General features: G+C 63.2%; 1 protein-coding gene across 2 annotated transcripts in view; it reads left to right on the top strand.

Annotated features, from left to right (window-relative positions):
* Positions 1 to 1,571: 1,571 nt before the first annotated feature.
* SLC9A3 (solute carrier family 9 member A3) overlaps positions 1,572 to 15,771 on the top strand; it is a 36,558-nt gene continuing 22,358 nt past the window's right edge. For both annotated transcript variants that reach the window (XM_060145967.1, XM_060145965.1), the window contains exon 1: positions 1,572 to 1,785. In XM_060145967.1, coding sequence (XP_060001950.1) covers positions 1,572 to 1,785 — 214 coding nt within the window. The remainder of the gene's footprint in view (positions 1,786 to 15,771) is intronic.

The following is a 15,771-nucleotide window of genomic DNA, read 5'->3' as shown; positions in this document are numbered from 1 at the left end:
AGATGCACCCGCCCGCGTCCCCACCCACCTGCCCACCAACCCATCTGTCTTCTGTCCATCCAATCAGTGTGTCCTGGGTGCTCTGTGGGTCAGGCAGTGTGTCAGGAACTGGAGAGGCAGCCAGGAGTCTCACGCGCTTTATGGAGCCCCTCATTCAGGGAACGATCTCCCCACGGGGAGGGCAGGCCTGGCTGGAAGCCTGGAGGAGGGAGCCCGCGTGTCACAACTGTGAGATGCGATCAGCTGTGGTGGGAGGAGAAGGCAACACCTCAGGGAAGGATACCCAGAAAGGGTCTCCAAGGAGGTCAGGGAGGGAGCGAGTCCTTTCCTCTAAATAGGAGGGTCCCCAGACGGCCGACAGGGCAGGTGAAGGGGGCGGGAGGGAGGCTCTGAGCAGCTGCGTGATGGGCACAGGTGCTGAGAAGAGGCCAGGTTTCTTCTGGGTTCTGAAGGTGCGGCGGACAGGTACGCCGGGGGATCGGAGCAGGGCGCCTGCCTCCTAGGCCTGGGGCAGAAACCCTGGGAGAGGGTATGCCCGGTAGGTACTGAGGCTGCAGGGCGGGCCTGGGAGGAAATGAGGGCTGTGCTGGCCTCATCCAGGGCCCAGGTGAGCCATCCAGCTGACAGCACCAGCCAGAGCAGGTGGAGGGCTGGACGGGGAGCCGGGGTCAAGCCCCGGGGAGGAAGGGCCGGGGGTCCCCCTGCTGGAGGTCTGGGGGGTGGGGGGGGCTGGGCTCCCGGGTCGGAGGGGAGGGGCCCCTCATGCAACGCACAGGGGCAGCCCTGGATGGGGGAGGGCAGAGGGACTTGGTTTCTCCCTCACCAAGGTGCAGTGGGGAGGCCCTGGTTTCTGACAAGTTGTTGACCCTGTCAGGAACTGCAGGCTCCAGGCGGAGACACAGCAGGGGCCTTAAGGCCTGGCCCCTTCTGACCGCAGGCCTCTAGTGGGTTCGGTGCAGCCCCAGGCCCCCGCCTTTAGGGACGAGGAGCGCCTCCGGGTGAATGTGCCCACAGCGGCCCCAGGCAACTCAGGACTGGAGCCAAGGGGCGCCCGAGGCACCGACGCCCACACCCGGCAGCTGAGACCGCAGGGACCCCGGCGCTGCCCTCCGCCCCCAAGGGAGGCGGTCGCCCGGGCCTGCGCCCTCCAGCCCCGGGCGCCAGAGAGGGCGGGACGCAGAGCGCGCGGGGCGGGGAGGGGGCAGGCCGGCGTGGGTAGAAAATGAGGCTCCCAGGGCGCGGGGGTGGGAGGCGAGGTCTGGCGGCCCGGCGGGCGTGCGCCGCACGCCGGCGGGCGGGCCGAGAGCAGGCGACTCCGGCTGCGCTCTCGTGTGCGCGGCGAGGGCGGGAAGGCTCCGCCCCGGGGAGGGAGGGGGCGCCGGATTAAAGGCCACCCAGGCGGGCGGGGACCAGGACAGCAGCCCTCACCCAGAGCGCACTCAGCTCCGCGCCGCCCAGCGCGAGTCCCGCCGGCCCCGCTGGTCCGGCGGCCCCGGCGCGGCACGTCCCGCAGAGCGCAGCAGGGCTCTCGCGACCGGAGCATCTGGACAGGGCGCTGAGCGGTGGCGGCGATGTCAGGGCGCGGGGCCCCGGGCCCCGGATGGGGGCTGCTGCTGGCGCTGCTGGCGCTGGGCGAGCTGCCGCGGGCGCAGGGCGTCGAGGAGATTCCTGGCGGCGCGCACGGGGAGAGCCAGGGCTTCCAGGTGGTCACCTTCAAATGGCACCACGTCCAGGACCCGTACATCATCGCGCTCTGGATCCTCGTGGCCAGTTTGGCCAAGATCGGTAAGCCGGCCCGGGCTCCGTCGGCGCGCCGCGGCTTCCCCCCCCCCCCACCCGCTGGGTCTGCGGGTCCCTTCCTGCGCCCCCGGCGGACAGAGCCGGCTGCCTGCGCCGCCTTCTTCACGCGCTCCGCCGGGTCCGCGGTCTTCCCTGTGGAAGGGGCGCGTCCAAGGTCGGTTGCCCGGCGGTCCCGTCGGGGAGCGTCGCGGCCAGCCCCGGGGATTCGGCCCTTGGGTCGCTCAGGGCGAGGCTCGGGGACTGCGAGCCTGGCCGGGCCCGGAGTGGCAGTGCTCGTGGCCGAGGGCTACCCGGTCCCGGCCGGGCGGGCGCAGCCTCCTGAGTCCCCGCGTCCCCAGGTCTCCGCGGTCGGGACTCCCTCTGCCCCATCCAGGCCAGCAGACGTCGCGGACTGCTCCGCGCTGGGGCTCCCGCAGCCAGGTTTTCTGTCCGTCGGGCTTGTCGGGGCTGTTAGTGCAGGAGAGAGGGAATGTCCTTGCCTTCAAGCGCCGGAGCACTCCATCCCCAGTGCAGAAAGAAAAATGGTGTCACCAAGATGAAAGCCGGTACCGTCCTATTTATAGGAGCAAGTTTTCCACTGACGGTGTTTCTCTCTTCAAAATCCTGGTCTGTCAGATTTCTCTCCTCCTGACTGGCTCCACTGAGCCAGCAAAGTGGGAACTGCAGGTAACTCCCGGGCAAGGTGACAGGAAGGTCAGCTTTCTTAAGAGCCTCTGAGGACCAAAGTTTCAACGTGTTGATCAACACCAGGAAGGGTCTTCCGTGAGGTGTCGAAGATGTGAGGGCAGGTGTAATTAGTAGGTGGAGCAGGGGAAACCCTGTGAGGGGGTCTGAGGACTCCCCCCTCACCACAGAGCAGCCGGACGGGGATGGGTCCGCAGAGGTTTTGGAACGGGGAGGGGCCGGGGGTGCTGGCCTCCTCAGCGGGGCCAGGAGGGGCAGGCTCTGGGGAGAGGCGGTCAGAGGACTTTGGACCTGGCTTTGGGGGTTCCTGGTGTTCCCTGGCGGCTGGTTGCGGCTCGTTTCTCCTTCAGCCCTGCCCGCCCTGCGTCCTGCTGTGCCAGCGACCTCCCTTTAAGTCTCTCGTTTTGTTCTGTTTCTTTCAAAGCTCTCCGGCCCCTCTGCCTCCCCCTTTTTCCTCCGGTGTGTGTTTAGTTCCTTGGCCCTGCCTGCCCGGTCCCTGTGCCCAAGCCGCCCTCCACTCCTTGGCTTTTTTGTGGGGGATTGTGATGTCAGGAGTGAAATGTCGGCTCCGAGAGGCGGTCTCACGTGCTGTGTCCCCTCTGGGTGTCTCTGCCGCAGGGGACTTGCCGACACTGGCCACTTTCTACTGGCCACTTACGGGGCAGGTCCAGCCTCACCCTGGGGCTCTAGGAGCAGCACCCCGTCCTGAGGCTCCCCTGGGAGCTGACCGGTTTCTGGGGCAGAGCGGGGGTCTCCTCCTCAGCCCCCTTCTCTCTTCTGTGAAACCACAGATATGTGCAGGGTGGACCCATGACACTCCGGGGGTCCCCACCTGGGACCTGGAGCCCCCCTGTCGTGTAGAGCGAACATGTGCTTCCTGTGCAAGCCCAGCCCCAGGTCCTGCACCTGGAGGTCCAGTGTCTGTCATTCACCCAGGAAGAGCCTGCCCCGAGGTCTCCGGAGCGCTCAGCTCCTCCAGAGGGGACCTTCGGGGGGGGCGGGGCCCCCTGCTCCCACCAGCTCCGCCTCTCGTGGGCGGGGCGGGCCCAGAATGTGTTTGTCTGTGGCCGCTTTAGTAGCTCCGCCTCCCCTGGGGCTGCTGGCCCCATCCGAGGGGGAAGGGGGGCCAGCTTGGGTAGAGGCTCGGTGGGGGGCTGTAAGGGAACACGAACAGGACCCCGGAGAGAAGACCCATGGGGCCGGCCTAGCTGGCCTGGGAGTGCCCTGCCCTGGGCCAGGCCTGGCCCCGACGCTGCCCACGCTGTCCTGCACTTGGAGGGTCCTGCTGTGACGGCAGAGGGTCTCGCCCGTGAACAGGCTGCACAGAGGGCCCGTTCTCCCATCTTAGAAAGCAAGCTGGGACCCTCCCCAGGCCCAGCCCCCTCCCAGCCATGCCCCTGTCCTCTGGAACCCACTGCACTGCCCCTGCCCAGGTCCCCGAGGCTCTCCGGGTGGCCCAGCATGGGCTTCACGTGACCCCGCCTCTAGCCCAGCAGGTGTCTCTGCACAGACATCCCCCCCCCCCCCCGCACCTGCCGGAGAAGAGGAACAGGGGTGGTTGCGGAGCTCACAGACGCCGAGGCCCCAGGTCCCTATTCGCAGACGCATTGGGGCCTGCCGGGTCCCTACCTGCTGTCGCATCTTTAGGAGATGCAGAAGGGGATGAAGCCGGGGGGGGGGGGGGGGGGGGGAGTGGGCCCGCAGGGCCGAGGCTGAGGACCCTCCTGCGCTGGGGAGCGTCTGCCCCTGGGGCCGCGGGTGGGACGCGTGCTCCCCAGGGGGCCTCGAGTCTGCAGCCACTCACACCAGGGTCAGTCTGGGCCTTGGACCAGGGTGGACGCCCTCTCCCTCAGCCTGTCCCGCCTCCTCTGGCCTCCTCTGGGACCAGCGTCTAGTGGGCTGGGTGGGCGCGCTTCGGCCGTGCGGATGGCGAAGCTGTTGCAGCGGTGGGCGGGGCCCACCTGGGGGTGGGGTCCAGGCGGCTTCGGGGGACAGCCTGGAGGTGGCGGGTGACCGGGATAGGTGCTCCTGGAGGCCGCCAGGGAGACCCCGTGTGTCGTGCTCTGGCGCCGAGCCGGTGGGTCGAGGGCTCCGCTCACTCCTGGCCGGAGCTGCTGGGAGCGGTGATTCGGCTTCTGAGCTGCGGAGCCAGAGGGGCAGGCGGAACTCGCCGTCTCTGCTGTTTCTCCTCTCCCTCTCCGTCTCCTCTCTCTCTAAGTTGCCCCCCCCAGAGCCCACCCCCAAGGAGGCAGGGGGCTGCCCCCACACCCCGGCAGGAACACTTCGGGAAGAGCCCGGAGCCCGTGGGTCCCCCCGGACCCAGAGAAGGAAGCAGCTGGGGTGGGTGGCGCTGGCCCAGGCGTGCCCAGCGGCCGTGGTCCTCTGAGATCCTCGGCCTCTCCCCCATGGCCCCCGGGGTTTTGTGAGTGCTTCTGTTCCGTGCTTGGTCACCCCCTCCCTCTTCACCCAGTCTTGGAGGAAGAGACCCCGGCGGGGGGCGGGGTGTGTCTTTCCTGACCAGCAGAAGCCGGACGTGGTCCCCCGGGCACCCTGGGGAGTAGCCAGGGCCTTTAGGGTCACGCGTGCGACCCTGTCTGCACACTTTACCCGCTCTGCCCCTCGAGACTGCAGCACCTTGGCTCCTGGAGACGCAGGTCCCTCTTCCCACCTGTGCTCCAGCTGGAGCTCAGCCTTGGGGCCACGCTCTGTTCGGCTGCACGTGTCAGCAGCTGCCTTATCAGGTCAGACTCTGCTCTCCAGGCCCCTAGGCCCCGATGCCCGTCACTTGCAAAGCGCCTTCACTGTGGCTTCTCCTCTGGTCCAGCCCCAGCCCTTGCCAGGGGAGGGGCACAGCCCCCGGGTGCTGGGACACCCATGGCTTCTGTCCAGAGCACCTGCCACGTCGGTGGATTTCTCTGAAGTTCAGCCTTCGGGCGCTGGGTGTCTGCCCTGGGTTGTGCTCCCAGGCTGTCGGGGAGTGGTGGACAATATTTACCTCCTTGGGTTGACACCAGAAGCTTGTGGTTTTCGCTCCATGTGCTCTGGTCCTAAGACCAGAACCCCCATCGCCGCACCCAACCCCTGTCCCTCTTTCCTGTGGGCTCCCCGGCGCCCTCCACCATGCTCTCCTCCCTGTTCCCACCAAATTTCCCTTACACCGCAGCGTGAGCAGCAGGAGTCTTCGGTGGACCCCATCCTCCCAGGAGTAGACGAATCAGTGGGCCCTAGTGGACCCCAAGCCTGGCAGGACAGATGGAGTCAAGACCCATCATCCAAGGTCTTGGAACCAAGACCTCTCCCAAGAGTGTCTATGGGAGGGACATTCTGTGCTGAAAGTGTAAAGTCTCATTTGTCAGGAGCTGCCCGTGGGAGAATTAGCCACGGGCTGTCAAACAGTCCCCTGCATTTGGAGCTAAGGTACCTTTGTGGAGTATCCTGAGGAAGAGGGGCAAAGGTTGGGAAGTGCTGATAGCCCCAGTCCTGCTTGCTTGGCAGAAGGAACTCTCCAGGGATTTTCCCATCCAGCCCACTCCCGCGGTCCAAGAGAATCACAGCAGTGTTCCCAAGACTGCAAGTCCCAAAGGTCGCTGACACCTGCCGCTGGGCTCTCCCAGTCCGGTGCCTCATCGGCCTCACGTTTATTTCTTCCCAGCGTCTGAGTCCCTTTTGACAGCAAGTTTTCCCAGGAGCGCGTGGCAGAGTGGGGCAGGGGGCTCAGTGTGCGGTGGGCCAGGTCAGGGCTGGTGGTCCCGGGCTCCCTCCACGCCTCCTGCCTTCCCTCTGAGAAGGGACTCCTCCAGCCCTCTCTGTGCTGGAGCCCAGAGTGGGTGGTGACCTCCCTGGGCAGAGGTGGGCACAGTGGTGCCCCGTCCCCTGCACCAGGAAACCTTGGAGGCGCCTGGGCGCTTTCCTGGCGTGAGGTCCGCTCCACTGGGGTGGCCTTGTGCCCAACCCCCGCCTGCACCTTCGCTCCCAGCCAGCCCCGGCCTCCTTCCTGACCTTGCTCGGTGTCTCCTGCCCCTTCACCATCCCTTCTTCATACTGTGAGGTCTGTCTCCTCCATCTGCCCAGGGCAGGGGGAAGAGGGGTGTTGGCGGAACCCACCACCTTGCCTGCAGAGGCCGTCCCCACCCAGCCCTGCCTACAGAGCCCATCAGACTGGGGGAGTTGAGCTCCACGGGCCTGTGGGCCGGGTGGGGATGGGGAGGCACAGTATTAGTGGGGGGGGGGATGGGTAGGGGACTGGCGGGGTGGCAGAGGCCCAGGGAGCGCCGGGCACGGGAGCAGCAAGTCCCCGTGGGTGCGAGGCTGTGGCCCTGCCGGCTTCCCTGGGTTCTAGCTGAAGCCCGGCCGCTACCCCTGTCCCCCCTGCGGCCAGGCCAGGAGCCCCACCCACCAGCATCTCTCCCCCCTCCTCTTCTGAGCTCAGAACCCTCCAGCCCACTGGGGTCTTGAGGTCGCCCCCTCAACACTGGGGTCTGGGCTCAACCAGGTCAGCTCTGCAGAGGCGGGGGCTGCATCTGTTCGTTCCCGCGTGTCCCCAGCGCCTGAAGGCCGGCCTGCCCCGGCAGCGCTCCTGCAGGTGTGTGTGCAGACGCGTGTGCTCGGCCGGACGCGCGCTGGACGGGTGGCTGGACGGGCGTGTGAGTGGGTGAGGGAGCGGACACTCCACGGTGGTGTGAGCTTCCTCCAGACCCTCGAGATGCTAAGCTCCTTAGCCAGATTCTCGACCGGAATTGCCGCACGGGCACACCCGGTGACCGCCGCAGGCCGAGGGCAAGGCCGCATCAGCTTGGAGCACCGTGGGCTGTAGGTCTGAGGCGGGGAGCGCTCGCCCGCGCGAGGCCCGGCCTGAAGCAGCTCCCTGACGAGCTGAGTCGGTCAGTTCACACCCAGTCCTGCCTCCTGGAGCAAGACAGGGCAGAACAGGCCCGCGGGTCCGCTCGCAGGCCGCAGACAGACGCCCGCACGCCCTCTGGGCGGAGCCTGGACTCGGGCCCCAGCCGCGCGGTGTCCCCGGCCCGGGACGACATCTGGGCTCGAACGTGTGATTTATTCTATTAGTGCGGCCGCAATGCTTGATTTTTAGCGGCCACGGCTCTGAGCGCTGGTTTAACATTCATCTTACAAACCTTAATGCTGCCACGTGTCCGGCACTGCTGCAGGCCACGAGGACACGGCTTCCCACGAAACAGACCCAGACCTCCCTCGGGGTGTGTCACACCCCCCGGAGCAGGCGAGTTCAGCCGCAGGGTGCATGCGTCGAGTCCTGGCGGAACAGGGAAAGAAGGCAATAGCGCAGGTGGGGAGGAACGAGCCCTGAGGGTTAGGGGGACGTTTCCAGGGTCCAGATGGCCCTGCAGAGGCCCTGAGGTGGCCGTATGGGGGCATGTTTGCGGGGCAGCTGAGGAAGCCCCCCAGGAGAGGGGTGGCAGGTGAGGGGCCAGCGGGTCCACCAGCCACACGCGTCCCAGCGAAGTGGGGCCTTGGAGGCTTCTGGGCCGAGCACCCTTGACCCCTCTGGGAGGGACAGGACCCCAAGGGAGAGATGAGGGTGGGTCGGACCCATCACCCCCTGAGCTGAGCTGCCCCGTGGTGGTGTGTAATGTTTGCACAATCCCTCTGATTTTGTAAGATTCTCCCCATAAGCATGTTCAGGACAGACAAGCCGGAAAAATGGTGCGTACCTGCTCGAGGATTGGAAGGGAGAGCCAGGTCTGCCTTCCGGAGACTCTGAACAAGGTGTCTGAGCACTAAGGGCCCAGCCAGGCCGTGCTGCTCCAGCCTCTGCGCCCCCGGCGTCCCAGGACAGGGAGGGGCCTGGTGCTGCCTCGCCTCTGCCAGGACCCCGCCTGTAGGGCCAGGGCTGAGGTCCCACTGCAAGGCACTGGGCAGCACCTTGAGGTCAGGGGTCTTTCCTTGGAGCTGTCAGGGGTCTTTCCTTGGCGCTGGCCGCACCTCAGGTCCACATCTGTGAGCTGAGCGTTCGCTCATCGGTTCTAGAATGAATGGAGAGGCCCCAGGGTTTGCTGGACACCGGGGTTCAGAGTCCAGGCTGAGGGCTCAGGTGGTGGCCAGGGTGCGGGCTTCCCCTCTGCGGGGCAGTCGATCGAGATGGGCTGCAAAGGGAGGGGCCGGCAGAGCAAGAAGGGCTGGCGGAGGCAGGGCCGGGCGGAGACGCCAGCCCCGGGGCCCCAGCGCTGGCGGGTGGGAAGGTGTCAGGGCCGCTCCAGCTGCGGTGGGGGGTGGTCAGGGCCGGACGGTGGAGAGGTGGGACAGGCTGGAGGCTGTGGACTCGGGGGGTGTTGAGCTGAGTCACCCCAGGCCCCCGGTTGAACCCTCTGCTTCCTGCACAGACGTGGCCCTGGCGGGGTGGCCAGCTGTCGGCTCTGCAGGGCGTCCTGTGAGCCTGGACCTCCAGCCTCCAGGGCCGGGGGCAGACCAGGGTCCTCTAGGGCCCACCCTGTGCTCGCGGAGGAGGCCGCGGGCTGGAGGGCAAGGGCCAGGCTCCGTTTCCTCCTGGGTATATCAGGAAGCCTCCGATGAGTTCACCACCTGCTTAGCTCTCTTGCCAAAGTCCAACTGGTTTTGAGTTCTCAGCTGGGAAAGGCCCAACATACAAGCTGGAAGCGGCTGCTTCTCACAGCTCTTGGAACCACACAGAGGGTGGGAACCAGCAGTTCACCGGGGCTCTGTTTCTGCTCAGGTGTAGCGGGCCCTAGACGCGGGGGCACAGCGAACACAGGCCTGCAGCCTCCCAGCCTGCTTTCCTCGGAACGTGGCCCGCACGCGCTGGGTGCTCGCTGTGGACCCATCGAGGCAGGGCCGCCCAGAGGCCTTCGCACCTGCATGTGTGTGCTGGTGCCCGTGGGTTGAGGGTGTCACCTGTGGCACTAAGATCTAGTCCCCAGATGCTGGGGGCCTGAGGACCTGAGGTCCCCTCACGTGCCTCTGGGTCACCCTCTCCCTAGCAGGGTCTGTGAGGAGTGGGTGAGACAGGCCTGGGGCTCTGGTCGTGCTCACGTTGTCCTCACCCCACACAGCCAGCGGGAGCACACGGGGCCGTGAGGAGACCCCCGGGCCCCACTCCAGCAGGAGAAGCTGGGCTCCCAGGGGCGTGCTGGGAAGAGCCTGCCGGTGGGGGAGGAGGCTTGGCCCCCCGAGAGCTGTATCCTGGGGTCACAGAGGCCTTTCTGCTGCAGAAGCCGCCAGGCACCCCCAGGGCAGGGCCCCAGAGCAGGCCTGGGGGCGGCGGTGGGAGGGGTACGGCCTCCCTCCTGCTACTTTGCACAGGCCATTTCGGAGGCCAGGCTCTCCGGGAGGCAGTGTCACCCCCACGCAGCACCTGCAGTAACTCAGTAACCGGGCAGAACGTGCGAGGGTACCTCCACGTGTGACTGCTAACCCTAACCCTAACCCTTCCACATCCTGAGGCAGCAAAACCTTCATCCTCCTCCTTCAGTTGCCAATCCGGACGGAGACCCGCTGCCCTGTAGCCTGGGGTGGGCGTGTCGCCGGCCTCAGACTCTCATCAGCTTCTGGGAAGCCTGGCGAGACCCCCGGTCCTCAGTCCGGTTCAGTCTCCTGGGGGTCGTCGGCCCAAACATCTCGAATCAGAGCTCCTGGGGTGAGGCAGGGACCAGGCCCAAGCTTGTGGGTCTCCAGGGCGGGCAGCAGATGGTCGCTGTCCTGAGCAGACGCCACCCGGCTAGGCTCCTGGAGGCTGCCTGCAACCTCACAGAATTTGAGGACTCCCCAGGGCCCCCCACACTCTTGCACCTGCCTGACACCTCTGACACCTCAGCCTCCTCAGCAGGGACACGGCCAGGTTCAGCATCTCCCTCAGGTGCAGACTTAAACAGGTGCTGGCGGACATTCTGTGAACACTAGTTACCCTGCACAGCACCCGGCCTTAATAAGAGGTCAACGAACAATAGTTGAATGAAAACGAAAATGCCAAGACAGCCACACAATAACTACAGACACTAAGTCTGAGGTGGACGGTGGGAGCCAGGACCTCGCGGCACCAGCAAGGGCAGGGGCCAGTGTCCTTTAATGCCGGGGAAGGAGGGGACTGGGCAGTCCTGCCCCACACACACCTGTTGCCTGCAGCCTCCCGGTTCCCACCTGCCCTGGGATGGGAATGATTTTGTGGACTCGGCAAGGTGCTGGCTTTTACCCAGTGAGTTCCCAGCTGGAGAGGGTGTTGCATGGAGCTGGCCAGGAGTGACCTCTCTGTGACCTGGTGTCGGCCCCAGGCAGGTGCACCTCAAACCCCGGCTGTTAGGTGACCCTTTCGGTGCTGGGGTCTCCAGTACAGTGTCGCTGGGATTTGGGAGGGGGGGTCATGTGACCGCCATTTAGCAATATAATTAGCGAACAGAGCAGGGCTCAGGGGTGAGTGTGTGAGGTGGGGCCTGTGGGCACACACCCACGTGCAGGCTGTGAGGGTCCAGCCCTCCCCCGCTCATTCCCCCCAACCCCATACAGCCTACCTTCCTGGGGACAGACTACAAAAGGAGGGCAGTTTTAAGCTTCTGAGAAGGCCCTGGATGGAGAATGCGGCGTCTCTTGTCAAAATCCTTTACTCATTAACTTGCTAGGACCAAGAACGTTCCGATGTCAAGGGCGCCCTCAGCCCCAAGCCCTGTGCACGGCCTGCCTCGGGGGCCTGAGGGGAGCACATCCTGGCCCAGCACCCCCTCTGCCTTCCGCCAGGGCGCCCCAGGGAGGCCTGGCAGATGCAGGGTGAGCACACGTGGCCGGCTGCCCAGGGGTGAGGACAGGCTCCTTTCGCCAGACCGGGGGGACAGTCCAACCCGACTGCCCACCCGGTCCCATGCTCTGGGACCCTCTTCCCAACACGCCCATCCCCCCGGCCTCTTCCAGCTGGTGCGGGGGGCAGAGACCAAGGGAATTTGTCTCTGCAGCCCCCGCAGACCCCCACCTGGCCCTCAAGGGCACCCAGGGAACTGGCATGCGAGCAGCAGCTCCAGCGGCCTTTCCATTTACAATCCTGGTTTGCTCACGATCTGGAGAGATTCCTTTCAGTGTTAACGAGCTGAACATGTCTGGAAGGCAGGTGGAGTGAGCGCCCCCCCAAGCCACCAGCTGCAAGTCACTGCCGTCCTGAGCCGTGCTCGTGGCCCGTGGCCACGGGATCTCGGGGGAGGGGGGCCCGAGGCGGCCAGGAGAGGAGCGGGAAGGAGGCCGGCTGCCCGGACGGCCTGTTCTCAGAGGAGGCCTGGCCCCAGCCCCGCGCCCGCGGTGGCCGCCTCTGAGGACAGGCCGCCCGGAGCGTGTGGGACCACCGCATCCCCGCCCACCCCCGCCTGCAGGAGCCCCGGGGCCCGCACTTAGCTCTTCTCAGCCTAATCCACGCAGGCCCCACGGCCTGACTGCGGGAAGTTAAAGTTAAACGAGACAGATCGTCCGCTGTCCGGGAGCAAGGTCCTCCGCTTCGCAGCCGTGCACTCACCTGCACCTCTTCCCGGCAGCCTGGCCTGGGCCCACCCACCGGGGGCCCCCGGGGTGTGCGCAGGGGCGGGTCGCAGGGCTCGCCGCCTCGGCTCTCGCCTCCCGTGGAGCCCCCGGGCTCCGAGGACCCTACGTCGGGTGGTCGTCGGGGCCCCTCCTTCGGAGCAGGGAGAGGCCCGCAGGGGGGAGGAGAGGACGCTGGTCCTGGCGGCGAGGCCGGGCGCCCCGGGCGGGACTTTCTCCCCGGGGAGGTCCTCTCGCCCTGAGTCGCGCGTGAACGGAGCTCCCGGATCTCGGCGAAGCGCCTTGTGCCGCAGACTCGAAGGTCTGAGACTGCCACGCACCAGGGCTGACCGGCGCTGGACCGCGGGTCCGGCACGTTGCTGGCTTTGCCGTCGTCGCCGGGGCCGCCAGAGCTGGTGTCTGAAGCTGGTGCCGTCCCTGCTCGCGCACACCCACGCTCGCGCACGCCTCCCTCACCCCCTGCCCTCCTTGGCGCCCCGCCGCCGCACACCCCTCAGTGGGCAGGCCCCCTCCCGGGCTGGCGTCCCGGGTCCCGGACCTCACTCTGCTCGTCCGTGGGACCCCTCCCTGTGGATGGCAACAACACCCTTTGCAGTAAAAAGTGGGGCTTTTGTTTGTAAAAGTTCTGGGGGAGCCTTCCCGTCGTGTTGGCGCAGTAGAATCAGGACGGATGGTTGACGCTGGCGGGAAGATGCAGGCTGACGGACCGGGTTCTCCCTCTGGGTGACAAGCAGGCGTGTTGCCCAGCCCGCCCAGCCCGCCTTCTCGTACTCAGTGTGTCACCTCCATCCCTGGCCTGGCCTCCTGAGGCCACATCCCAGCGCTAGGCCCACCCTCCAGAGGAGCACCCACCATGGCTGCAGAGATGCTGGCTTTTAAAAATTAGTACACTGAATATTTGCAGTTGTAAATTTACAGGATCATTGAGCAGAGAGTCCAGAGAGTTCCCTGTACTCCCATCCCTATTCCCCTCCCCCCCCCCCACGCACACAGTTTCCCTATTGTCAACATTTTGCACTGGCATGGATCATTGGTTACAATAGATGAACCCATATCAATACGTTATTGTTAACTGAAGTCCAAGGTTTACATTAAATTTCCATCAGTGTCATACAGTCTATGAGTGTGGACAAATGTCTAATGACGTGTATCTACTTTTTTATTTATTTCTATTTTGTGGAATCTTAGTTCCCCAGCCAGGGGTCAAACCTGGGCCCCTTGCATTGGAAGCGCGGAGCCTTAACCACCTGACTGCCGGGGAAGTCCCAGCCACTGAGGCTTTTACCGTCTCCATGGTCTTGCCTTTTCCCGGAATATCCTAGAGTTGGAATCCTACAGGATGCAGCCTTTCAGATGGGCTTCCTTCACTCAGTCACAGGCATCTCATGTTCCTCCACGTCTTTTCATGGCCTGATGGCTCACTTCTTTTCGGTGCAGAATATTCCACTGTCTGGACGGACCACAGTTTATCCATTTCCCTGCTGAAGGACACCTTAGCTGCTTCCAGGTTTTGACAATGATGAATACAGTTGCTATAACCATCTGTGTGCAGGGTTTTGTGTGGACATAAGGTTTTAGCTCATTTGTGTAAATACCAAGGAGCACAATTGCTGGATCACGTGGTAAGAGTGTGTTGAGTTTGTAAGAAACTATTACGCTGTCCTCCAGAGCGGCGACGCCCTTCTGCATCCCCACTGGGGTTCCTGGAGCTCCACGTCGTCACCAGCAGTCGGTGTGGTCAGTGCCTGGACTTTAATGATTGTGGAGGATGAGCAGTGGTGCTGTTTCCGTGTGTGTTTCCAACAGCGCGTGGTGTGAGTGCCTCTTCGTGTCCTAACTTCCATCTGCACTTCCTCTTTGGTAAGGTATCGTTTAGTCTTGGGGCCCATTTTTCAGTTGGGTTGTTTTCTGATTGAGTTTTAAGAGTTGTTTGTATATTTTGGATACAAATCCTTTATCAGATGTGTGTTTTGCAAATACTTCATGCCTGTCTATGACTTTTCTCATTCCCTTAGCTTTCACAGACACTTCATTAATTTTAAGGAACCCCAACTTATCAGTTCTTTCTTTCATAGATCATACTTTTGGTGTTGGGTCTAAAAACGCATCTCCAGACCTGAGGTCATCTAGGTTTCTCCCGTCTTATCCTCTGGGAGTTTCAGAGTTTTGTAGTTTCATTTTAGGTCCCTGATCCATTTTGAGTTGATTTTTGTGAAGGGTGTGAGGTCTCGATTCATCTTCTGTGTGGACATCACTTGTCCCAGCACCATTTGTCGAAGAGACTGTCTCTGCTCCGTTGCGTTGTGTTTGCTCCCTTGTCAAAGGTCAGTGACCACATTTATAGGGTCTGTTTCTGGGCTCTGTTCTGTCGGTTGATCTCTATGTCTTTTCCGTCCCCGACACCGCACTGTCTCTGTTTCTGTAGCTTCACAGTAAGTCCTGGAGTCGGGTGGCGTCCGTCCTCCAACTCGGTCCTTCTCCTTCAATGTTGCCTTGGCTGTTCTGGGTCTTTTCCCTCCTCTCCATGTTAATTTGAGAATCAATTTCTTGATATTCACTTACAATAACTTGCTGGGATTTTTTTATTGGGGCTGCATTGTATCTGTGGATTACGTTGGGAACTGATATCTTGACCATATTGAGTCTTCCTCTCCATGAATGTAGACTCTCTCTCCATTTATTTAAATCTTCTTCAGTTTCTTTCATCCAAGTTTAGAAGTTCTCCTCATACAGGCCCAGCACATATTTTGTTAGATTTATACCTAAGCGTGGGTTCTTTTGGTGCTGATGTAAACGGTATTGTGTACTGAATTTCAAATTCCATACATTCAGTGCTAGTTTATAGGAAGCAATTGACAATCTATATCCTTCAGGCTTGCTATCATCACTTACTAGTTCCAGGAGTTTCCTCTGGATTCTTTGGGGTTTTCTACTCAGATAATCATGTCACCTGGGAACACAGCATCTGCCCTGCGGCCCCGCCCCCAGCAAGGCCAGTGTGCTCGCCCTGTGGCTCCTGGCTTTGCTGCCATGTGTTGGGCATTTCAAGCTATCTTGGCCGGGACCAGACATGAGGTGGGCGAGGCGGGAAGGAGCTGTGATGTGAGCTTCCCAGATGTGGGGAACCTGCCCCCACCCACGTGTTGCTCCCTGAGTTCTGACGTTCCCACCAAGGTTTCAGTGCCATACACTGCTATGACGACACGAGACGTAGCCTGGAATAGCACGGATCACTGTTCCATTTCCTGCACAACCGTTGGTTTTACCTAAAGTTAATTATTGTCTGGGGTCGGTGGTGCTATTTTCTATGTACTTAGTGACTCCCTGCCCCAGACCCCTGCGGGCTGCTGCCCCCGACACCAGGTCCCTGGGCTTCCCTCTGCCAGACACAGCACCGGCCCTCCCGTCACTCTGCCCTCCACGGGGCACCCCGCCTGGCATCCCATGCCTTCTGTCTTGGGGAGCCCCTCTTTGGTGGACTCATTCTCCATCAAATGTGACTTTCCCCCCTTCCTCTGGGGACTGGCTGTGCAGGGGAGGGTGACATCGACCGTCCTGAGCAGACTGATGACCTACTGGATTCATGCTGGGGACCCCCGCCCCTCTCCCCTCCCTCCTCCCCCCTCCTCTCCCCAGTAATGATGTGCTTTGAGGCAGATCTCATTTCATCTGTCGAGCTTGGTCCCTGGAAGCACAAGCCTTTCATCCGGAGACGTTTGTGGCTGCTTCGTCCGTGTCTCTCCCTCTGTCCCTCTTCTAGCTCCTTCTGAGAGAACCTGTGTCGTC

Source organism: Lagenorhynchus albirostris, chromosome 3 (assembly GCF_949774975.1).
Source record: "Lagenorhynchus albirostris chromosome 3, mLagAlb1.1, whole genome shotgun sequence".
Classification (NCBI taxonomy): domain Eukaryota; kingdom Metazoa; phylum Chordata; class Mammalia; order Artiodactyla; family Delphinidae; genus Lagenorhynchus; species Lagenorhynchus albirostris.
Note: the sequence above shows the minus strand (reverse complement) of the source record. Positions and strands in the feature narration are given on the sequence as shown.